General features: G+C 35.8%; 1 protein-coding gene across 2 annotated transcripts in view; it reads right to left on the reverse strand.

Moving 5' to 3' along the window:
- The window catches only part of TMPRSS15 (transmembrane serine protease 15), a 143,403-nt gene that overhangs the window by 93,047 nt on the left and 23,895 nt on the right, over window positions 1–26,461 (reverse strand). For both annotated transcript variants that reach the window (XM_068545723.1, XM_068545722.1), the window contains 3 exons: window positions 14,490–14,621; window positions 8,435–8,543; window positions 408–514 (listed from right to left, as the gene is read on the reverse strand). In XM_068545723.1, coding sequence (XP_068401824.1) covers window positions 408–514; window positions 8,435–8,543; window positions 14,490–14,621 — 348 coding nt within the window. The remainder of the gene's footprint in view (window positions 1–407; window positions 515–8,434; window positions 8,544–14,489; window positions 14,622–26,461) is intronic.

The raw sequence follows: 26,461 nt of genomic DNA on the forward strand, positions 1-26,461 counted from the left end.
TGACATAAATACACTACCATGTGTAAAATAGATAGCTAGTGGGAACCTTCAGTATAACACAGGGAGCTCAGCTCAGTGCTCTGTGATGACCTAGATGGGTGGGATGGTGGTGGATGGGAGGGAGGTCCAAGAAGGAGGGGATATATGCATACATATAGCTGATTCACTTCGTTGTACAGCATAAACTAACACAACATTGTAAAGCAATTACACTCCAATAAAAAAAAAACTCTTGCATCGATAAGAGAATGGGTTATTTCACAAATCATATTGCTACATATCTGGAAGAAAATAAAGCCAGACATAACAACCTTAAAAAAAAAATAATCAAAGGGAAAGCGCATCACTCCAAAAAGTTTTCCACATATTTTCATTTGGTAATGGACGGTATATTTGTTTTAACTTACCTCTTAAAATCTTGCTTGAACCCACACCTTCATAAATATTTAATACGTCTGTATAATATGTATTAAAATAATCAAAGTTCAGTTGAATGGAAAGTCCTTGGTTTACACTAAATTAAAAGCAAAAAATAGACTATTACACTCTTAACAGTTGGCACAACTCAATGTATTCTAGAATTTGAATGTATTTTTCTAATTGTGATAAAGAATATGTAACATGGGATAGACTCTCTTAATTTTTTAGATGTATGGAACAGTATTTTTAACTATAAGCACAATATTGTACTGCAGCTCTCTTGAACTCTTTCAACTTGCATGACTGAAACTCTATACCCACTGAACAGTAACTCCCCATTTTTTCTCTCCCAGCCTCTGACAACCATTGTAATTTTTGACTCTCTGAGTTTGAATACTTTAGATGCTTCATATAAGTGAAATCATGCAGGATTTGTCCTCCTGTGACTGGCTTATTTCACTTAGCATAATGTTCTCAAGGTGCAACCATGTTGTTGCCTGATAGGATTTCCTTCTTTTAATGACTGAATAATATTCCACTGTATATATAGACCACATTTTCTTTATCTGTTCATCTGTCAATGAACATTTAGGTTGTTTCCACCTCTTAGCTATTGTGAATAATGCTGCAATGAACATAGGAGTGTGTATCTTTTAGAGATCTTGACTTCAATTCTTTGGGATAAATACCAAGAAATCGGATTGCTAGATCATATGGTAGTTCTATTTCTTATGGCTTTAGGGAGCCTTCATACTGTTTTCCGTACTGACTACACCATTTTGCATTCCAACCAACATCACACAAGGGTTCCAATTTCCCCACATCCTCACCAACATTTATAATGTTCTGTTTTTTTGGTAATGGCCATTATGATTTTGATTTGCATCTCTCTGATGATTACTATGTTGAGTGATGCCCTTTAGCCATTTGTATGCCTTTTATTTTTTTTGAGCAATATCTATTTGAGTCTTTTGCCCACTTTTTATTTGGTCTATTTTGCTATTGAGTTTTGTAGGAGATCCTTATATATTTTGGATATTATCCCCTTATTAGATATATGGTTTGCAAATATTTGCTTCCATTCCTTAGGTTGCCTTTTCATTCTGTTGTTTTGTATTGTTTCCTTTGCTGTATAGAAGGTTTTTAATGAGATATACTGCCACTTGTTGATTTTTGCATTTGTTGCCTGTGCTTTTGTTTTCAAATCCAGGAAATCATTGTGAAGAGCAATGTTATGAAGTTTTCCTTTTATGTTTTCTTCTAGGAGTTTTATGATTTCAGGTCTTATGTTTAAGCCTTTAATTCATTTTGAGTTTATTTCTTGTGTATGGTGTAAGGTAAAGGTCCAATTTTGTTCTGCAACTGAATATCTAGTTTTACCAACACCATTTGTTGAAGAGACTATATTGCTTCCCCGTTGTGTAGTTTTGACATCCTTGTCAAGGATAATTTGACCATATATGTGTGGGCTTATTTGTGACCTCTCTATTCTGTTTCATTGGTCTGTATGTCTATTTTTATGCTGGTACTATACTGGTACTGATTACTGTAGCTTTGTAATATATTTTGAAATCAGGAAGTATGAGCTTTGTTCTCTTTCTCAAGATTGTTTTGGCTATTTGGGGTCCTTTGTGGTTCCATATGAATTTTAGGATTCTTTTTTCTTTTTTCTTTAAAAATCATTGGGATTTTGATAGAGATTGTGATGGATCTATAGATCATTTTCAGTAGTATGGACATTAGTATATTACATTATTATATTTTAACAATATTAAGTATTCCAATCCATGAACATGAGATGTCTTTCCATTTATTTGTCTTTAAATTCAGTCAGTAATGTTTTATTATTTTCATTGTGTCCTTTACCTCCTTGATTAAGTTTATTCCTAAGTACTTTATTCTTTTTACTGCTAATGTAAATGGGACTATTTTCTTAATTTCCTTTCTGGATGATTAGTGTATAGAAACACAAGTGATCTTTCTATGTGGATTTTGTATCCTGTAACTTGGTTGAATTATTTTATTATTTCCAACAAGTTTTTTTGTGGAATTTTATGGTCTTCTATATATAAGATCTTGCCACCTGTGAACAGATAATTTTACTTCTTCCTTTTTTGGTTAGATACATTGTATTTTTTTTTCTTGCTTAATTGCTCTGGCTAGGACTTCCAGTACTAAGCTGAATAAGAGTGGTGAGAGGGGGCATCCTTGTTTTGTTCCTGATCTTAGAGGAAAAGGCTTTACTTTTTCATCATTGAGTATGATATTTACTCTGGACTTTTCTTATATGACCTTCATTAGATTTAGGTAATTTCCTTCTATTCCTATTTTGTTGAGTGTTTTTTATCATGATAGGGTGTTGAATTTTGTCAAAAGCTTTTTCTGAATCTGTTGAGAAGATCCTGTGATTTTTAGCCTTCATTCTGTTAATGTGGTGTATCAAATTGATTGATTTTTATATATTGAAACATCCTTGCATCCCAGAGATGAATCTCACTTGGTGATGGTGTATAATCCTTTTAATTTTCCATTGAATTTGGTTTATTAGTATTTTGCTTAAGGATTTGTGCATTTATATTATCAGGGGTATATTATCAGGAATGTAGTCTTCTTTTCTTGTGGTGACTTTGTCTGGCTTTAGTATCAAAGTGAGTGTTCCTTCTTTTCCAATTTTTGGAAGGGTCTGAAAAAGATTAGTATTAATTCATCTTTAAATATTTGGTAGAATTCACCAGTAAAACCAGTGGGTCATGGTTTTTTTGTTGGGAGGTCTTTGGTTACTGATTCAATCTTCTTACTAGTAAATGGTCTGTTCAGAGTTTGTATTTCTTTATGATTCAGTCTTAGTAGATTGTATGTTTCTAGGGATTTATCCTTTTCTTCTAGGTTATTCCATTTAGCACTTCTTTTTCTCTGTCCTATAAGATTTGGTATGTTGCAGTTGTTGTTTTTTTTTAATTTGCTTCAAGATATTTTCTAATTTCCTTTTTGATTTAGTATGAGATCCATTGACTGTTCAAGAGCAATTAGAACCTTGCAAGTTTCTTTTTCAGTGGTGTCTAATTTTTTGCTCTCTCTGCTGTCTGTATGTGGCGCTGCACATTCTCTGGTCCTACCACAGCAAGTCACCCAACTATATCTTGTTCTCTGCAGCCACAGGCCATGCAAATTGTGCTGGCTCATCAGCTCCACATTCATGCAAGACATATACCCATTGCTGAGGAAGCTCTTGAAACAGTTAGAATGTTGAAAGCATGCTGCACTTCTTTCTTTCTATCCTTAGGGAGAAGCCTTGAATTGTGCACCTTCTCCCAATTGTATCAAGCCCTGCTGGCCATAGCAAGCTGTACCCACTTCTCTTTGTTCTCAGTATCTCTCAGGCATCCAAACAATACCAGTTCCATCACTTATCCATATGAGGTGAGACAGAAACTAGTCCCTCAGGCAGCTCTTGGAAAAGCTGGGACACTGGATGCATGTTTCATCCTTCTTTTTCCTTCCAAGGAAGAAGTAGTGAGTCAAGACTTGTGCTGAGCTGTGCTGTGTTGGGGAAGGAGTTGATGGAGGGTAAAATGAACTTGATCTTCTTGTCCATTTCAGTGCAGCTGTCCTTGGCTTTGTGTTCACCTGGGGTATGCAACTTCTTAACTGAATTCTGGAATTCTCATAAATGTCTTTTGGTTCACATTTCACTGTTAAATCGACATATCTGTGGGGGAACAAAAGCTGAGGCTTCTTGGCTACAGAATAATTCCTATCTCATTATGCCAGCATCTGTATGAAAATCTCCTATGGTGTGATTTAGTCATGGCAGATTGAAAGCTGAGAACACCCTCTATATACATCCTTTGTGCTAAATCTTGAATAAAATTTGGATCAGTTGCTATATATTTGACCTCCAAGCTCTCAATTTGGTTGACCAATCCAATCATTATGATGATCAAAATAATCAAATTGCCAATCTGTGGGGAAAAATGTTCAAATTTTAATTTTCAGTTTGGGGAAAAGGTGTCTAGGGCAATGCCTATTTATAACTCTACTGTCTCACTGAAGTGTAGGATCAGAAATGTGAATAATTCTTTAGTGTTTTGGAGGTACAAGGTTCCCCTGAACTCTGCAAAAAGGAGGAAGCCAAACAATTAAAGCAGAGCATGGATAATGTTGAAGCTGGCTGAATACTGAAAGGGTGGATAATAGGGAGAGATCTAGTCTCCAAAGCCAAGAAGGAGACTGAGAAGATACTTGGCTTCAGAGGCTGGCTGCGGAGGCAGCTGATTGAACCATGGCTCCTGCCCAGGGGCATGGCAAGTTTGGATTTTCGGTAAGTTATCAGTAGTACCGTGATCAGTTGGTAAACTGGGGACATTCATCACAAATGTAGTTAATTTTGAAACTCTAAGTTTCATGGTTGGGAAATGTCCATTTGGGGCAAGACCTGAGGTTTGGCAAACGTATTAGATTCCTGATGAGGGGCTGGAGGCAGGGCTAAGGTTTAGTCTTCAAGGAGCGGGGTTGACAACACTGCAATGGCAGCAACTAGCAGGGGAGGATTAAAAGACATGTAAGCAGTAACCCAAGTTTTTGGATCTGACCAATGTTTGCTGCCAGGAAGGTGAGGTTAGAACAATGGTGGGTTGTTTTTAAAAAATATTGACACAGGGACCTCAACCCTGGATATCAGATTCCATGGTTCTGGAATGGATTTGGGGATGTACATTTTTAAATACTCCAGGAGCGATTGTGATGTGCTCTCAGGTTTGAGCGTCACTGGAGGAAGATAGGCAGATGCAGAAGATGCCACGCTCATGGGCTACCCTCAGATGTATTTAGTAACCACAGGAGGTTGACAGGGGTGGAAGGAGATCAACGTGAGGGAGCAGGAGATACTCCCAGCCCAAACTGAGAGAAGGAGAGAAAAGCAGATGATGGCAGCTGTTTAAAAAAATTCTACCTCCGTTAGGTCTCTTCAGCCATGCGGAAAGTGAGCCTGCTAGTGAGAACTTTAGGAAATCCAGCATCAAAACTGAAGAAGACAGAGGAAGAAGAAATAAGCTGCCTTCAGGGATGATTTCTGTTATTTTAATGAAAGTTTTGGTGTCTCCAGGCAAGAAAACAGTGAGGTTTTTTTGGTTGTTGTTGTTTGCTTGTTTGTTTTGTTTGTTTTTTTAACAAGTGATGTTGTTTTCAAGAAACTAAAGGATGCAAGAGGAGCTTCCTAGGAAACTTTGTGTTCAGAAGCTGTTTACTTTTTCAAAATAGATAATTGAAAGTAGAGGAGAGAAATGAGCGCATACTTTTTTCTACTTTCTTCTGTTTCAGAAAACCCAACTTATTTGCAATAAAACAAAGGCATTTATAAAGGTGAGATTAATTGGAGAATATCATATCTGATGTTTTTATAATATTAACCACAATTACCTTCTGAATTTTTGAAGGAAAGGATAATTTCCTAAATGTAATTTTTATATTTTACATTTTTGTATCAATAGCTACTCTTTTTAGAGTCCATTTTTACTGAGCATATAGTAGAGTGCTAAGTGTTTTACATTCAATATTACTTTTCATAATGACTTTGACCCCTGTAGTTAGAGATACTGAACTCTATAGATGCAGAAATTTTGAGTCTAAGAGATTTAGTTATTTGTCTGAGATCACATACCTTGAATCTGAAGAAGCCAGATTTGAAGCCCATGCAGACAGTCTCCAGTGCTCACATTCTCCATCACTGACACTGCTACATGTGGTCTTAATATAATCCCAAAATATAGCTTAATTGCATCTTAACCATTTCTCCACTAGTTATTTGGTCTTCCAAGCTTGTAAGAAACATTATTGTCTTTACCCCACTTTGATCACCATTAGGAAAAACAAACCATCAGGTCTAATGCATCTCTAATGTAGTAATCAGTTTTGAGAAGAAAATACACTTAGATTATTTATATAATTTTAAATCATAATTTTATCATGAAGTACAGTATTTATTTATTTTAGATTCTATAGGTTTTAAAAATCATCCCTAGATTAATGATGGATTTCTTAAAATAGTTTTAAAAATTAAGTGATGGAAAAGGAAGTAAAAAGTATAGAACCATACAAATCTTTAATTAACATAGTGTGATTATTGCATAAATGATATTATGTACTATTATAGCAAAAGTTTATTGTGATCTGCTTATAAGACCTCCCTGTAGTTTTGACCTAGCTCTACTAAGAAGTGGAATGAACAATTAAATTATCATTATTTAGTATTAATAAAATTCCAAAGATCACATGAAGAAATCACTGTGTAGTTAGGAATGTAGATCGGTTAGAATTCATTTTCTTTCCATTTTCAAAGGAAGTAATTTAAGATTTTTCTAAGTTTTTCTGCTGACATTTTAGGTAAAGAATTGAATATTTTTCATTTTTTTATGAACAATGTTAATAGCCATTTATAAATGCTTCTCTTTAAATATGATGTGATTATATTAGAAACGATATCCTCTAAATTTTTAAGTTTTCACTTGACAAGAATTACCTAGAACTGCCATTTTAAATACAAAATCTTATCCTTGGGACACAAGTAACATGTTGTTTAGAGCATGAAAAAAAAGGAAATTGTGCTCTTAGTTATATCACATGACTTACATGAGGCTGAGCTCCAAAATAGAAACTATTTAAGCAGAACAAGATGTTCTTGGTTCCCTGAATAATGCCAAGTAAATGTGTTTAGAACAATCTTCCCTTCATACTTCATCTCATCTCTGGAATATGTCTACTCAGGAAAACAACTCTTGTGAGTCTTTATGGGGCCATTTCCTATCATTTGTTTGGCAAGAACCCAAAGCTCTGTCTTTTAACCTTCTTTAACCAGCTGTTATAATGATTCCCCATTTTCTAGTGAGTTATCACAATGATTAAAATAAATATATAGTAGGTCAGATTGGGAAACCATAATCCCATCCAGCTGTTAAGAGAAATGAACGAACTAGAATGCATTTCTCAAAGTGAATTCCACAGAGCACTTGTGCTGAATGTTCTGTGGGGAAAATGTTCAGTGGCTTAATAGAAAATATATATACAGTTGACTCTTGAACAATACTGGCTTGAAGTGTGTGGTTCCACTTATATGTGGATATTTTCAATAAATGCATACGGCACAAACCATGGGGAACCATAGAACAGAGGGCCAACTGTAATGTTATATGGGGATTTTGACTGCATGGGCTGTTGGCGCCCCTAAGCCTTCTGTTGTCAAGGGTCAACTGTATATTTTGGGGGAAATTTACTTGCATCTTAACTTATTTAAGGCTATGAGAAGTCTTGTATTTTTAAAAAAATTATAATGAGTTTATTTCAGAGCTCCTTATATTTATTCTAGTACAAATGATCTTTACCTTGAAATATCTGAGAGAAACATTAGGTACTACTCCTCTGTGAAAAATGTTTAGGCAAATGTTAAGATAGACCAGCTATCAGCAGTTTGATTATTTTGATCATCATAATGATTGGATTCGTCAATTGAATTAAGACTTGGAGGTCAAATATATAGTAAATGAACTAAGTGTTATTCAAGATACAACAAAAAGGATGAGTATAATGGTTTCCCATCTCTTGATCTGCCATGACCAAATCACACCATCGGAGATTTCACATGGATGCAAGCATAATGAGAAAGGAACTACTCTGTAGCTAAGATGCAGCTAAGTGAAATACAGTTTCTTGTGACACACAGACATACAGGCATGCTGTTAATTTTGGCAGCATTTGATTTGTGCCAACCATATGGAAAAAAAACCATCTACAAAGCCCAATGAGATGGTCCCATTTATTGTTCATAGGGCAAAATTCCTTTTTAAAAGTTTAAGAATGAGAGAGAAATTTCTTGGACAGGATATCAGTTGGGAAGACTTTGCTTCGTAGTTAATGAAAAAAATTGTCCAAAAAATAAATACATTACTAAAGATGGTAAGACTAACTGCATCAGAGAAAAACTTTATGACTTAAGAACATGGAATAGAAGATGGTATATTACCGTATAATCCACCGACAAACAACACTTGGATTAGAAGACTTTGGATAATGGGGAGCTTCGAAGGACCCAGAAGATCCAGTCAACAAAAATCTTCCATCACAAGCTGTGGCTGTGAAAAAATGGCAATTAATGTTAGACAAAACAATCTTGGAAGGGTTTCTCAAATGAAATGGGATTCAAATTGCCTAACGAACCTTCATAGAATACTCGTGACTAAACCTATACGAGGTCATTTCACAAAACTAAAATGATCGAATGGAAATAGATCAGACTTCGTGTTTTAAATCTATTATCTATTTTCAAATACTCTTACACACCCCATTATAGACCCTTTAGAAAATCATTCTATTTTTAAATACCCATAGCTAAGTTGCATTTTTAGTATATTCTTTTATATTTGTAAGAAAACAAATATATCTGAATTGTAAACTTCCAATTTAAAGAAGCAACTATTTTTTGTTTTATTTTCCCCATTAAATTGGAGCTAGGGTGAACCTCCTCTATGCGCACTAAGTGATACGTCTTCCTGAAAATGATCAGAAAATGGCCAGGCAAATGATACATATGGTGCAAGGGGCCTGAAGAGATCCTTCCATTCAATCTACTGCACACAACTTTTAACCTTCATCACTTTTGCTCCTTTTGTATGGACTCACAATCTAGCTCAGTATTTTCATTCAATATTCCTGAGTGTGTTTTTCTTTCCCATGACGACTCATTTTCCTCTTTTAATTCTTGTAGCACATTTATTTCATGTACTTCTCTTACATCTCCTTAATGTCATGAATTACTAGTTGTCTTAATTTATAACTGAGTCATTTCCTACTAGATTAAAATCTTGAAATCATGAACCAGGAGTCATAATTTGTAGCTTTTTATTTTATACTTGCTATGTATAGTATGCATTAAAAATAAAACTGATTTGATTTTCACAATCTTTAGTTTTTCTTAGGTTATTTTCTATATTCTTACTACTGTTGACACCATAATTCTAGAATAATGACTCCTGGAATGTGTCCTTTTTCTTTTGGTATTTTGTTTATTCCTCGTATGTCAGAAGTGTTGATAGAGGGCAGGGAAATCAAGGAAATTTATCAAAATTAAATTGCTGCCCTTGGAATCTGAGTGCAGAATAAGCTAATCCTAAATTGATAAATGGAAAAACCCACTGTAACATTACACAGTAATTCTGCCAAGTTATAAAACACAAGCTATTATATGACATCAAATATTTTATGTGAACAGAAGAAACAAATTGAAAAGCACATAGAAATCTTGGGAAAAATCCCACATTTTGGTTGGCTTTTTGCTACTTTTGGTGTATATTTTTAAAAGGCATATAAGGTAGAGGCACAAAAAAAGGTAAATAAATTTTAAGATTCAAAGTCCGTTTAAGAATAATGTCCTAGGAATTAATTGCATTGGATTATGCATTGGATTATTATAGCCCAATTCCCAAGAAAAAAAAGAACAAATTAAGAACAGAAAAGATAATAACCCAATATCATAGACTTCAGGAAATTAAAGAGAAAAAATTGTGACTTGTTGAGAGATTTGAATCACTTTATGTGTAATACTTGCTGGAGCAAAAAGGACAATTAAGGCTAATTTGTATGATTTGAAGATAAACAGTAAAATATATGTCTGTTCAATGCAGAGCTAAATCATCTTCTAGTTGTAAAAAAAAATCTCCTTCTTCACTCTTAACTCTCTGCGTATCACAAACCACGCCAAATAAATGAGACAATTAATCCCTTAGCTTCAATGACCATAAAAGTAAGAATAGTGTCTGCTTGTATTTTAAGTGATATATGGAGCCTTTTAATCACAGTTTGTCAAGAAACATGTGGGCTCCAAGAGTATAGGCAGTGCAAGAAAATCCACTACAATTATAAGTAGTTTATATTTAAACTATGACACTTAGGAACACAGTAAGGAAGAGCAATCAATCCTACCAGCCCTAAAATACAACTGTTAGCTTTGGTGGAATGTTTATTACGTGCCAGCATTGCTCTAAGGTCATTATATAAGTATTAATGTCCCCTTCACCACAAATTTATGAAGTTTTAGGTGGGGAAGCTGAGGTACAGAGCGGGTAAGTTAACTAACATAAGTTCTTCCAGCATACAAGGGTTGATTCAAAGCCAGGCAATACCTAATATTAGCCTAATACCGCAATATATAGAGCTATCAGGGTGACATCACTCAGTTGTTGAAAAGCAGGATGTGTGTGTGTGTGTGTGTGTGTGTGTGTGAGAGAGAGAGAGAGAGAGAGAGAGAGAGAAATTTTAAATGAAAAAAGAAACAGAAAGTTAAAAGAATTTCATCATGTCCAGTGTTTTTAAAATTAGAATATAGATCACATTTGCAACAGCACTTCACAACAAACAGGAGGGAGCAAAAAAAGATAGAGTGAAAAAAAGGGAACAAAACAAGACCGGTTTTAGAATTTGTAAAACCTATTTGCAAAGCTGGTAACACTTTAGTAATTCTTCACATCCACTCACTACATATTCGGGGGGAAGATATCAACAGCTTTGGGCTGTACAATGGGGGTCATACATTTCCAAAAAGCTGAGTGATCACCCTGGTGGCAGAGATTGTTGTATGTTTGCCATACCCTTATTCAGTCCCTTTCTAGGTACATGACTAGACTGCATATCCTAAAATGGGTTACGTGACAGAGTCTGGTTAATAAACTATAGTGAAAGTGATTGTGTTTATCTCCAGATATGATTTCTAAAAAGATCTTCTATAACATTTTTCCATTGTCTCTCAGCAGGTTGCAAAGGATCCAGGGGAGAACTTGGCCCAGAAGGGATGGTGGAGGAACCGGCATCCTGAATGCCTGCAGAGCACAGCCTCTTGCCATCTTTCTTGGACTATAACGTAAGTGATAAATAAACTGTAATTGTCTTACATTGCTAAGATTGTTTATCATAATATTTAGCTTGCCCTTAAGAATATGATCAGTTTGCTTGTTCAATTTTCTGTGAAGTGGCTGAGTTTTAGTGCAAATGGATAATCTACAGGTCTAGTTCTGCTCTAAAAGGCCTCTGGGAATTCCTACACTTAAGTAAAGATTAAGAAGAATATTCCTGAACACATTTAAAATAAAATTACAATAATATTGAACTACTTATAATAGCAAAATTCAGAATGCCAAAATATTATCATTTCAAGATACAGGTTTGTGCTAGGGACTTTCTCGTACATTCTTTCATTTAATTTCAGGATATTTCTGGAGAACCTAATGGTACATGTCATGAAGCTGGACAGACTTTTGGCAAAACAGATATAACCCAGCCATGGCTGAGTAGGATTACTGGGTATTCAGGATTATAATTTTTGACTACGAAGTGCTTTTAAGTGTAGCATCAGAAAAAATTCTCAGTGAGAGATCAATGAGCCTGTCAAATAATATGAGCCATTCTCTTGCACTATCTGAAATTGCCTGTAATGGAATGGGATTCGTATGGGTGTGTTCTTAGGACCCACTGAGAGCGCCCTCTGCTGGCTCAATGTTTATTAGTTGTGTGTTTTCTCAGGGCTTTGAATTCTCCAGGAACGTAAATCAAGCATGATCTCTGCCCATCTATTGTGCACATACCTATAAGGCATGCACATACAGTGTGCATGCAAACAATGTATGGAGACACTTGCCAACTTCCAAACAGGCCTGAACATTAGCCTAAAGGCTGTGAGTCCGCATCTCTTCTTCTCATAGGTCAGCTAAAAAGTGAACTTTCCTGCTGATGCAATTTTCATCAGAAGAAAAAAACACTTTAAAGAAATCTTGGTGCTGCTATAGTCAGCTATAAGTTGTGAAAACCTAAATAACTAAAGACTAAAAAAGAAGCTGTTTAGGAAGTCAACATTATTATGACTGTATTAATAACACAAGCTAGAATTAGAGCTCACAGCTGGAGGAGAAAAAAGAGATAGAGCAAAGGTCAGTTTCACATAGAGAATTCTCTTAAAATAAACTTTCAGTGAACGTAGATTGATGGACAGGGCTTTCATGTAGAAATTATGCTACTGGAAGTTCGAGGTGGTGCTGAGGTGAAGAACTCACAATCATTCATGACTAAATAATAAATAAAACAACTTATATAGGCTAGAAAATCCTAGATGGATAGAGTAATTGATTTGTCCACTTTGTTCCACAACAACTTAAAATTGTTTTTCAAAAATAGATATAATGCTAACTTTAAAACACAAATAAAGAGAATCAAGAAAAAATGGCAAACGAGGATTCAGAGGCTTAAGAAAGTTAGTAACATGGATGGTGAATTGATACCATTTAAATTAACATAAAACTTCCATGATACTGAAAAATAATAATGCAGTTTATGTCTTTCAGGCAAATTTAGAGAATTCAGTTATAATAGTGAGGTTCATGTCATGCGTTTAGAATGACTAAGAAAAGTAATTCATGGCCTTATAACTTGTTTTAGGACAAGTTGCCACACATAGGATATTTCTATGGTTATTTTTTGATATGCATGGATACTAATTTATTATGAAAATTATAAACTCCATGACAGTAAAGAACACATAATAGGTGTGGTTCATTTTCTGATTATTCATCTTATATATTTTTCCCCATTTAAAGTTATCGATCATCATTATACAGGCTTAAAGGTATGTGTCTCACTTTGATACACATTATTTTTGAAATAAATCAGCATCAACTTTATTACCTCATGATGGCACACTTGTATCACATTCTCTGTGAAAAGGTTTTGAAAACTGCCTGAAAACCATAGTAAAATAGGATATTGCTTTCTTTTTCTTTGAGTAACTTAGTTATATAAAATAGATTAAAAAATATTCTGTAGCCTACACTTTCTTCCAATATGCTCTGAGTGCACTTCAAAGTATGTAGTTAAACTCTGAAGTTTGAATTTTATCCAAGAACATTTGAATTAGGATTGCTTAGTAGAAGACTCTTCAGTTAAGTTGCCCGTTTTTGAGTTGGTTCTGGGAAACAGAACAACTGCCTGTCTTTTCAAGTATATACTGAGGGGATAGGTAATTTTTTAAACTTCAGTTGGTAATGGAGCATTCATCTTCAATTAACATCAAGCAAGAAGAGCAAAGTGTAACAAATAATAGAAGAACAAAGTGTAGCAAATTATAACTAAAGCCTTTTCACATTTCAGGAACTAATGGTGCTCATGGTCAATTTTTAAACTGGTTGTAAACCACACCAAAAATTGTTCAATTCCTGCTGTTTAATTTTTCAAGAACAAATTATAGGTTAGAATTGTTCAGATAGTTCCTCACATTCCTTACCAATCTGTATGTACATTTATGTGCTAATCTTTCATGTGTATATTACCCAGTGATAAAATGAAGAAGTAAGCCAAAGAAGAAATATGTTTATATCACTTAGAGCCATGTTTGGCATTTAGTAAGTACTACTTAAGTGTTAAATAATAATAATAATAATAGTGATTTTTAAAATTATTAGCACTCAAAACAAATGCCAAAATTTACAAAAAAACACAGATATTTTATTGATCAAACATGAAAATCTTATTTGTAGCTGATTTCCCTTATTCACAGAACTACAACTCAAGTACACTTTTTAATATATCTTTTGTTTCTTTGCCAAAAGGTGAATAAAGGCAACAATCAAAATTAAGGGGTGGTGATTACTGAGTTAGAAACTGTTAAAATGGCAAAAATAAAATGACCAATATTGTGATAAGATGGTGAAAAGATGTTCAAATTCATAATAGTTTGTAGTAGCTTAATAAGGGATGAAAAATAATGCCAGTCTCCTCCCCCAGACATTAACCACAGCATTCTTTCTACACTTGTCGAATGGAATTCTGTTTAATCAATATGCTTAATGTCATGTGATAAAGTTTAGGAAATATTAATATAATTATTTTTTAGATTTTTGTATTAAATTATAAACATGGCTATTGGGATATCTCATTCTCCAGTAGTTTTTGGTACTTGAGGGGTGTGTGTGTATGTGTGTGGTACATAGTGAGGGAGGATGGAAGAGAAGGGGGAAGAAGGAAGGAAGGTCATCACTTACCACAAATTTTATTGTCTTCATCAGAGCCATCCGGACAGTTCAATTCTCCATCACAAAATAAATCAATTGCTATACACTTTAGAGCATCAGCACACAGCCTTGAATCAGGTGGGCACTCTACTGAGACATTTCCTTTTAAAAAAAGATTGGATTTATAAGTTTCCCGCATAGTAGATTTAATTTCCAACCAATGAGATATGTACAATGTCTGGATAGTTATTATATATTTTTTGTCATTTAGGTAAGTATATGCTTACTTATAAGCATGTATTTCAATTTCCAAAAGAAATATTTATTTCACTTAATGACTTGATCATTTGTAAAAACTTAGAGTTTTACATTTTGAAGAAATGATACATATTTCTTCATAGATGTCAAATATGATGTTTATTTTGTTGATTTTTAACCTCGACAAATCAATGCTACAGTTTGGACATTTAGTCACCAATATTTACACCTCCTAGGCTTGTAATGTGTAATGTGGGGCAATTTATTGGAATATGTATCACATCATCTGCAGTATCTAGTAGCCACTTCATTTACTTATAAACTTATCATTTGAAAATATAGTGGCTGAAGTCAAGGTTTGCATCCTGCAGAGCAAAATTTGTCAAAGAAAGCTATTTTATAGTAAAATAAAACACTTAAAATTCCCAGCGCATTGAGCATGAGAAACCCAAAGGTTATTTCTGTTCAATATCTCCTTGCTTCTTGGATCAGAGGTTCTTAGGGGGAAAGGTGCAAACATGGCCCTGAAGGGCTCCATGCCATACTCTGGCCATGATCTGATCAATTTGCACCTCTCAGCCTGTCCTGTCCTTCTCCTTCTCCTCTTCCACATTTCTAGATATAGAGATGGACTGAGAAACACATTTTACTTCTAGAAATTGACTTGGAAATTTTAGGTGCAATTCTAAAAATATATTTTTATGCCCACTAGATAAACACATATGTTTTTATTTTTCTAAGCAATGTGAGAATTTGAATATTTTTTGTCTATGATTAGAATAACAATGACAGTTTAAAGTTTTTGGAAAATCTTTAAGCTCAATAACATTTTTTGTTATTGTTCTTAATCTTAAAACCAGCATTGCACTGCCATCTGCTGGGTTTTAAACATATATTTGATTCTGAAATTTCTCCTTATACTCCAAGAAATTAATTGGAGGAAAAAAAGTGCTTCTGTCAATAAATCTGCTAAGGTAATATTTAATTAGGAACATTATAGACAGGGTTGCTGAGTATATATACAACTAAATTGAACTTTTGTAATTGTCTGTAATTAAAGTGGATATAAATCATTGGGAAATTCAAGGATCACCTAACATCTAAAATAGGAAAGGGTAAAAACCAGAGCCATTCCCAAATGACAAAATACTCCCCCTTAAGAGAATAAAAAATGATAAAAAATGGTATTGAATAAACACATATGCATATTATGAGATACTCATCAAGAGAGTCCTTAATTGTTGAGTCCCTAATCCATGAAAGGCATAGTGTTGATAGTATTCCATAAATGCTTGATAAATAAATAAATGAGAAAAAAAGGGCATTATTCTAGAAATTCTATGTCTCATTTTAACAGTAGTTAATAGAATTCTAAGTGTTCAGCATCTATAAGAATAGATTTGGGGATATAACTAGGAAAATTATAATTTTGTCTGATCTAATGCTTCTCATGGGAACTTCACTTCCTGATGTTTCATATTTTGTCTGTTGCTTATTGAACTTTATAGATTGAACTTCAAAACCACACTGGCAAGTGACACCCCTTGGGATCTTTTGATCTCATTAATGATCATTCATTCACTCCATGAGTATTTATTTCTACTTATTTGTGTCATGGATTTTTAAGGGATAGAGATAAAAGGATGAGTAAGGCAGAGACTATTCTCATGGAGCTTGGAGTTTAGTTGGAGACTGGTTCATTAATTAATAAATTTTTTAAATGATGCAGAAAAAAGTGATATGGGAAAAAAGTGATATGGGAACATCAAAGACTGGGTTACACCATGGATTATTTTCCTTCTGAGGCAGGGATTGAAAGCATCTTCACATAAACTAAATTTTGAAGGATGCTTAGAAATGCACAAGGAAGAGAGGTATGTGAAATGTATACATAGTGATATGACAAGAGCATATTAATATATGCACAACAGAGGACTCTAACTTATCTAGATGTTGGGATGTTTATTGAAGCTATGGCAGGAAGGGAGTTTAGTGCCAAATTCTGGGGGACTTTTAAAAAATCTTTTAACATATTAAACTATTTTTCTATAAGCAATGGCATTGAAAGTGTTTACATATATATGTGATATGACCAGTCCATGTTTCATAAAGGCAATTCCAGGACCAAGTGGAGAATCATGTGAAGAGAGCAGACCAACTGAGAAACTGTTTCAATGGTCAAGGTGAAAGTTGATGAGGGTTGGAACTCAACTCTTGCACTTGCAGAAGAGATGGGGCATATTTCAATTGCTATTTTACAAGTAGAATTGATGAGCTTTAGTGAACAGATGTGCCCCTGAACAGAGAGTGGTGGCTAAGGGGATGCTAAGGATGGTAAGTACACTTTTGGAGTGGCCAGTTGAATTACCAACGGTCATTAATCATGTTAGTGATTATAAGAGAAACAGCTGGTGGGATTAGAAAATGACTCTAGTTTGAAATATTTTGATTTGAAGGTGGAAATATTATATTATGTCAAGACTGTACTCTGTATATCTCCAGATTCTGGTGTATAAACACTCTTCAGCTGTCTTGGTCCATGAATAAAGAGAATTTCCTCATATCAAAACCAATATGGGGGGGAGACCTTCAAGATGGCGGAGGAGTAGGACATGGAGATCACCTTCCTCCCCACAAACACATCAGAAATACATCTACATGTGGAACAACTCCTTCAGAACACCTACTGAATGCTGGCAGAAGACCTCAGACATCCCAAAAGGGAAGAAATTCCCCACGTACCTGGATAAGGCAAAAGAAAAAAGGAAAAACAGAGACAAAAGAATAGGGATGGGACCTGCACCAGTGGGAGGGAGCTGTGAAGGAGGAAAGGTTTCCACACACTAGGAAGCCCCTTCGCGGGCGGAGACTGCGGGTGGCAGAGGCGGGAGCTTCGGAGCCACAGAGGAGAGCGCAGCCACAGGGGTGCGGAGGGCAAAGCGGAGAGATTCCTGCACGGAGGCTCAGCGCCGAGCAGCACTCACCAGCCCAAGAGGCTTGTCTGCTCACCCACTGGGGCGGGCGGGGCTGGGAGCTGAAGCTCGGGCTTCGGTCGGATCCCAGGGAGAGGACTGGGGTTGGCGGCATGAACACAGCCTGAAGGGGGCTAGTGCACCACAGCTAGCCGGGAAGGAGTCCGGGAAAAGGTCTGGAGCTGCCAAACAGGCAGGAGACTTTTTCTTCCCTCTTTGTTTCCTGGTGCGCGAGGAGAGGGGATTCAGAGCGCCACCTAAACGAGCTCCAGAGACGGGCACGAGCCGCGGTTATCAGCACGGACCCCAGAGACGGGCATGAGACGCTAAGGCTGCTGCTGCAGCCACCAAGAAGCCTGTGTGCGAGCACAGGTCACTCTCCACACCTCCCCTCCCAGGAGCCTGTGCAGCCCGCCACGGCCAGGGTCCCGTGATCGGGGACAACTTCCCCGGGAGAACGCTTGGCGCGCCTCAGGCTGTTGCAACGTCACGTTGGCCTCTGCCGCCGCAGGCTCACCCCGCCTCCTCCACACCGCTCCCTCCCCCCGGCCTGAGTGAGGCAGAGCCCCGAAGCAGCTGCTTCTTTAACCCCGTCCTGTCTGGGCGGGAACAGACACCCTCAGGTGACCTACATGCAGATGCAGGGCCAAATCCAAAGCTGAACCCCTGGAGCTGTGCAAACAAAGAAGAGAAAGGGAAATCTCTCCCAGCAGCCTCAGGAGCAGCGGATTAAATCTCCACAATCAACTTGATGTACCCTGAATCTATGGAATGACTCAATAGACAACGAATCATCCCAAAATTGAGGCGGTGGACTTTGGGAGCGAGTGTAGACTTGGGGTTTGCTTTCTGCATCTAACTTGTTTCTGGTTTTATGTTTATCTTAATTTAGTATCTACAGTTTATTATCATTGGTAGATTTGTTTATTGATTTGGTAGCTCTCTTCCTTTATATATATATATATTTATTTATATATATATATATTTATATATATATATATATTTCCTTTTTCTCTTTTTGTGAGTGTGTATGTGTATGCTTCTTTGGGTGATTTTGTCTGTATAGCTTTGCTTGTACCATTTATCCTAGGGTTCTGTCTATCCATATATTGGTTTTTTTTAGTATAGTTTTTAATGCTTGTTATCAATAGTGGAGTTGTTTTTTGGTTTGATTGCTTTCTTCTTTCTTTCTTTCTTCTAGTTTTATTACTTTTAATTTTTTTTATTTTTAACAATTTTTTTATTTTAATAATTTTATTTTATTTTTTTCTTTCATTTTTTCATTTTTTCTCCCTTTTCTTCTGAGCCATGTGGCTGACAGGGTCTTGGTGCTCTGGCCGGGTGTCAGGCCTGTGACTCTGAGTTGGGAGAGCCGAGTTTAGGACACTGGCCCACCAGAGACCTCCTGGTTCCACATTATATAAAATGGTGAAAGCTCTCCCAGAGATCTCCTGCTCAATGTTAAGACTCAGCTCCACTCGATGACCAGAAAGCTACAGTGCTGGACACCCTATGCCAAACAACTAGCAGGACAGGAACACAACCCCACCCATTAGCAGAGAGACTGCCTAAAATCATAATAAGGTCACAGACACCCCAAAACACACAACCGGACACGGACCTTCCCACCATAAAGACAAGATCCAGCCTCATCCACCAGAACACAGGTGCCAGTCCCCTCCACCAGGAAACCTACCCAACCCATTGAATCAACCTCAGCCACTGGGGGCAGACACCAAAAACAACAGGAACTATGAACCTGCAGCCTGCTAAAAGGAGACCCCAAACACAGTAAGTTAAGCAAAATGAGAAGACAGAAAAACACACAGCAGATGAAGGGGCAAGGTAAAAACCCACCAGACAAAACAAATGAAGAGCAAATAGGCAGTCTACCTGAAAAAGACTTCAGAGTAATGATAGTAAAGATGATCCAAAATCTTGGAAATAGAATGGAGAAAATACAAGAAATTTTTAACAATGATGACCTAGAAGAATTAAAGAGCAAACAAACAGTGATGAACAACACAATAAATGAAATTAAAAATTCTCTAGAAGGAATCAATAGCAGAATAACTGAGGCACAAGAACGGATAAGTGATCTGGAAGATAAAAGACTGGAAATAACTACTGCAGAGCAGAATAAAGAAAAAAGAATGAAAAGAATTGAGGACAGTGTTAGAGACCTCTGGGACAATATTAAATGCACCAACATTCAAATTATAGGGGTCCCAGAAGAGGAAGAAAAAAAGAAAGGGACTGAGAAAATATTTGAAGAGATTATAGTTGAAAACTTCCCTAGTTTGGGAAAGGATATAGTCAATCAAGTCCAGGAAGCACAGAGAGTCCTTTACAGGATAAATCCAAGGGGAAACATCCCAAAACACATATTAATCAAACTATCAAAAATTAAATACAAAGAAAAAATATTAAAAACAGCAAGAGAAAGACAAGAAATAACATATAAGTGAATCCCCATAAGGTTAACAGCTGAACTTTCAGGAGAAACTCTGCAAGCCAGAAGGGAGTGGCAGGACATATTTAAAGTGATGAAAGAGAAAAACCTACAACCAAGATTACTCTACCCAGCAAGGATCTCATTCAGATTTGATGGAGAAATTAAAACCTTTACAGACAATCAAAAGCTAAGAGAATTCAGCACCACCAAACCAGCTTTACAGTAAATGCTAAAGGAACTTTTCTAGGCAGGAAACACAAGAGAAGGAAAAGACCTACAATAACAAACCCAAAACAATTAAGAAAATAGTAACAGGAACATACATATCAATAACTACCTTACATGTAAATGGATTAAATGCTCCAACCAAAAGAAAAAGACTGGCTGAATGGATACAAAAACAAGACCTGTATATATGCTGTCTACAAGACACCCACTTCAGACCTAGGGACACATACAGACTGAAAGTGAGTGGATGGAAAAAGATATCCTATGCAAATGGAAATCAAAAAAAGCTGGCATAACAATTCTCATATCAGACAAAATAAACTTTAAAATAAAGGCTATTACAAGAGACCAAGAAAGAAACTACATACTGATCAAGGGATCAATCCAAGAAGAAGATATAACAATTATAAATATTATTTATGCACTCAACATAGGAGCACCTCAATACATAAGGAAAATGCTAACAACCATAAAAGGGGAAATCAACAGTAACACAATAATCATAGGTGACATTAACACCCCACTTTCACAAATGGACATATCATCCAAAATGAAAATAAATAAGGAAACACAAGCTTTAAATGATAAATTAAACAAGATGGACTTAATTGATATTTATAGGATATTCCATCCAAAAACAACATTATACACTTTCTTCTCAAGTGCTCATGGAATATTCTCCAGGATAGATCATATCTTGGGTCTCAAATCAAGCTTTGGTAGATATAAGAAAATTGAAATCATATCAAGTATCTTTTCCAACCACAACACTATGAGACAAGATATCAATTACAGGAAAATATCTGTAAAAAATACTAACACATGGAGGCTAAACAATACTAAATAAACAAGAGATCACTGAAGAAATCAAAGAGGAAATAAAAAAATACCTAGAAACAAATGAGAATGGAAACACGATGACCTAAAACCTATGGAATGCAGCAAAACAGTTCTAAGAGGGAACTTTATAGCAATAAAATCCTACCTCAAGAAACAAGAAAAATCTCAAATAAAAAACCTAACCTTACACCTAAAGCAATTAGAGAAAGAAAAAAACCCCCAAAGTTAGCAGAAGGAAAGAAATCATAAAGATCAGATCAGAAATAAATGAAAAAGAAATGAAGGAAACAGTAACAAAGATCAATAAAACTGAAAGCTGGTTCTTTGAGAAGGTAAACAAAATTGATAAACCATTAGCCAGACTCACCAAGAAAAACAGGGAGAAGACTCAAATCAATAGAATTAGAAATGGAAAAGGAGAAGTAACAACTGACACTGCAGAAATACAAAGGATCACGAGAGATTACTACAAGAAGCTATATGCCAATAAAATGGACAACCTGGAAGAAATGGACAAATTCTTAGAAAAGCACAACCTTACGAGACTGAATCAGGAAGAAGTAGAACATATAAACAGACCAATCACAAGCACTGAAATTGAGACTGTGATTAAAAATCTTCCAACAAAAAAAAAGCCCAGGACCAGGTGGCTTCACAGGCGAATTCTATCAAACATTTAGGGAAACGCTGACACCTATCCTTCTCAAACTCTTCCAAAATATAGCAGAGGGAGGAACACTCCCAAACTCATTCTACAAGGCCACCATCACCCTGATACCAAAACCAGATAAAGATGTCGCAAAGAAAGAAAACTATAGTCCAATATCACTGATGAACATAGATGCAAAAATCCTCCACAAAATACTAGCAAACAGAATCCAACAGCATATTAAAAGGATCATACAGCATGATCAGGTGCGGTTTATCCCAGGAATACAAGGATTCTTCATTATATGCAAATCAATCAATGTGATAAACCAGATTAATAAACTGAAGGAGAAAAACCATATGATCATCTCTACAGATGCAGAAAAAGCTTTCGACAAAATTCAACACCAATTTATGATAAAAACTCTCCAGATAGTAGGCATAGAGGGAACTTACCTCAACATAATAAAGGCCATATATAACAAACCCACAGCCAACATCGTTTTCAATGGTGAAAAACTGAAAGCATTTCCTCTAAGATCAGGAACAAGACAAGCTTGCCCGCTCTCACCAATATTATTCAACATAGTTCTGGAAGTTTTAGCCACAGAAATCAGAGAAGAAAAAGAAATAAGAGGAATCTAAATCAGAAAAGAAGAAATAAAACTGCCACTGTTTGCAGATGACATGATACTATACATAGAGAATCCTAAAGATGCTACCAGAAAACTACGAGAGCTAATCAATGAATTTGGTAAAGTAGCAGGATACAAAATGAATGCACTGAAATCTTTTGCATTCCTATACACTAATGGTGAAAAATCTGAAAGAGAAATTAAGGAAGCACTCCCATTTACCACTGCAACAGAAAGAATAAAATACCTAGAAATAAACCTACCTAAAGATACAAAAGACCTGTATGCAGAAAAATACAAGACACTGATGAAAAAAAATTAAGATGATACAAACAGATGGAGAGATATACTATGTTCTTGGATTGGAAGAATCGACATTGTGAAAATGACTCTACTACCCAAAGCAATCTACAGATTCAATGCAATCCCTATCAAACTATGAATGCCATTTTCCACAGAACTAGAACAAAAAATTTCACAATTTGTATGGAAACACAAAAGACCCCGAATAGCCAAAGCACTCTTGAGAAAGGAAACCCATGCTGGAGGAATCAGGCTCCTGAACTTCAGACTATACTACAATGCTACAGTAATCCAGACAATATGGTACTGGCACGAAAACAGAAATATAGATCAATGGAACAGGATAGAAAGCCCAGAGATAAACCCACGCACATATGGTCACCTTATTTTTGATAAAGGAGGCAAGAATATGCAATGGAGAAAAGACAACCTCTTCAATAAGTGTTGCTGGGAATACTGGACAGCTACACGTAAAAGAATGAAATTAGAACACTCCCTAACACCGTAAACAAAAATAAACTCAAAATGGATTAAAGACCTAAATGTAAGGCCAGACACTATAAAACTCTTAGAGGAAATCATAGTCAGAACACTCTATGACATAAATCACAGGAAGAACCTTTTTGACCCACCTCCTAGAGAAATGGAAATAAAAACAAAAATAAACAAATGGGACCTAATGAAACTTAAAAGCTTTTGCACAGCAAAGGAAACCATAAACAAGATGAAAAGACAACCCTCAGAATGGGAGAAAATATTTGCAAATGAAGCAACTGACAGAGGATTAATCTCCAAAATTTACAAGCAGCTCATGCAGCTCAATATCAAAAAAACAAACAACCCAATCCAAAAATGGGCAGAAAACCTGAATAGACATTTCTCCAAAGAAGATATATAGATTGCCAGCAAGCACATGAAAGGATGCTCAACATCACTAATCATTAGACAAATGCAAATCAAAACTACAATGAGGTACCACCTCACACCAGTCAGAATGGCCCTCATCAAAAAATCTACAAACAATAAATGCTGGAGAGGGTGTGGAGAAAAGAGAACCCTCTTGCACTGTTGGTGGGAATGTAAATTGTTACAGCCACTGTGGACAACAGCATGGAGGTTCCTTAAAAATCTAAAAATAAAACTACCATACGACCCAGCTATCCCACTCTTGGGCATATACCCTGAGAAAAACACAATTCAAAAATAGTCAAGTACCACAACATTCATTGCAGCTCTATTTACAATAGCCAGGACATGGAAGCAACCTGAATGTCCATTGACAGATGAATGGATAAAGAAGATATGGCCCATATATACAATGGAATGTTACTCAGCCATAAAAAGAAATGAAATTGAGTTCTTTGTAGTGAGGTGGATGGACTAAGAGTCTGTCATACAGAGTGAAGAAAGTCAGAAAGAGAAAACAAATACTGTATGCTAATGTATGTATATGGAATCTAAAAAAAAAAAAAAAATGGTTCTGAAGAACTTAGGGGCAGGACAGGAATAAAGATGCAGACGTAGAGAATGGACTTGAGGACCTAGGGAGGGCGGAGGGTAAGCTGGGATGAAGTGAGAGTGTGGCATGGATATATATACACTACCAAATGTAAAAAGATAGCTAGTGGGAAACAGCCGCCTAGCACAGGGAGAGCAGCTAGGTGTTTTGTGACCACCTAGAGGGGTGGGATAGGGAAGGTGGGAGGGAGACACAAGAGGGAGGAGATATGGGGATATATGTATACATATAGCTGATTCACTTTGTTATACAGCAGAAACTAACACAACATTGTAAAGCAATTATACTCCAATAAAGATGTTAAAAAATAAAAACCAATATGGAAAATATGAATATAGTTTTGTTATATAAAGGAAGTGTGTTTTGGGATTTTATCAGATTTTATTTTTACCTAGTCTGCTGTCTCCGTCTCATCTCCTTATGTACACATATATGATTTCAATTCCCAACAAAACCATTGGTTAATACATTAACTATTACAGAAATTAGCCAGATGCCAGTTTTTTAAAATGACCTTCCATTCTTAAAACTAGAGTCCTTTGATTTGTGTACTACTTAGTTTGCCATTTCATTCCTTAATTTTTGCTCTAGTATTTCTTCTTTTCTAGGAAATATGTACTGTACTTCTCAAGAGGGAATTTTTAGCAAAGGAGTTAAGAAATTCTATTTAAGGAAATGTGCACAAAAAAAATAACAATTGGTTCTGTTTATTAAAAGCTGTTCAAATTGTCTGAATATTAGTTGCTGTTTTCTTAAGTGGGAAAAAGATTGGCATATTTTTATATCTATATGGTATTTTATCTTCTGGATATTAATTTTTTGGCAAATTATGAAAACCCACCAGTAAATTAGCATTATTTGGAATTCTGCAAATGGAAGGTTTTAAGTAACTGTTTATATTTGTATTATGAAGGAGTCAGTACACACTGAAATGTGATTACTTCAGAGTGATTCACAGTCATATCAATGTCCAGTGATTTGGGGTGAGGAATCTCTTGTGCCTACTTTGTGCAGACTCTGTGCTAAGCATGGTGGAGGACAAAAAGACTGAAATCCATTATTTGTTTTCTTCCAAACCAGTTACAAGAAGTGTTACACACAAGACAGTAATTTGAAAATCACATTTTGGAAATCTTTGATTTTTATTTTCTCTGTTACTTAAATACGGGTAATAATGCTTGGTGGCCAAAGATGAGACAAATTAAACCCAATTCCTAGTAATTGTCTCCTTTAATAGCTTACTTAGTAATGGAATCAGAACCTGAATCCATGAATGCCTGCCTTGAGAGACCAAGTTCATTTCACTGTACTGTATTAGAAAAAGAGATATCACCTTACAGAAGTTCTCATCTACTTTAAAAGAACAAATTTCATCTATTTAGCAAGACTATGACTGGTCAATTCAAATGAAATTATAGTGGAAAGATACTTTAATTCTGTTATTATGTGCATAGCAATGTCATAAATTAGAGGAGAATGCTTAGCAATATATGTATATTTTTTTCCCAAATGCAGAGAAAAAAATACTTGTCAAAATACATTTGGTGTTTACAGTGCCTGTGTCTTCGTCCTGGGGCAATTAATTCATTTGAGGAGTATAATTCTGCCGTAGCTTCTCTTGACCCAATTTTATGTTCTTCACCAAATCAGCCAGTTCCTTTTCTTCAGTCCCCAAACCACTCCACATAGTGGAATTGTGGCAAATTGCATTTTGTTGGAGATTGAGAAAGCCCATGATAGTGAAACTTCTGTTTTTTCACAATCATTCCCTACACAGTAAGCAACAAAAGACTAGAACAATGCATATTCTAGAAACCCTTCAAGCATATGAACAATTGCCCAAAAGAGCCCTCTCAGGCACACTGTAGCAGCCAGAAATCAATCGGTATAAGGCAACCTTCGTTCCCATCTCTCCCTTTACTCTTCCAAATGGGTTAGTAAAACTTTACAGTAATTGGCAACAAAGACAGTTGAGCAATAGAACATAATCCTCATGGACTTTGTACCAACTATCATATAAAAATTCTCTGTGGCAGAATTTATAATATTACTAACGCCCAGGTATATGATGCATGCATTTGCTGATTTTTCTCACACTCTGTCTTCCAGGCATATAAAAAATGAGAATAAAGTTAACATCCCTG

The sequence above is a fragment of the Eschrichtius robustus genome, chromosome 6, assembly GCF_028021215.1.
Source record: "Eschrichtius robustus isolate mEscRob2 chromosome 6, mEscRob2.pri, whole genome shotgun sequence".
NCBI classification, from domain to species: domain Eukaryota; kingdom Metazoa; phylum Chordata; class Mammalia; order Artiodactyla; family Eschrichtiidae; genus Eschrichtius; species Eschrichtius robustus.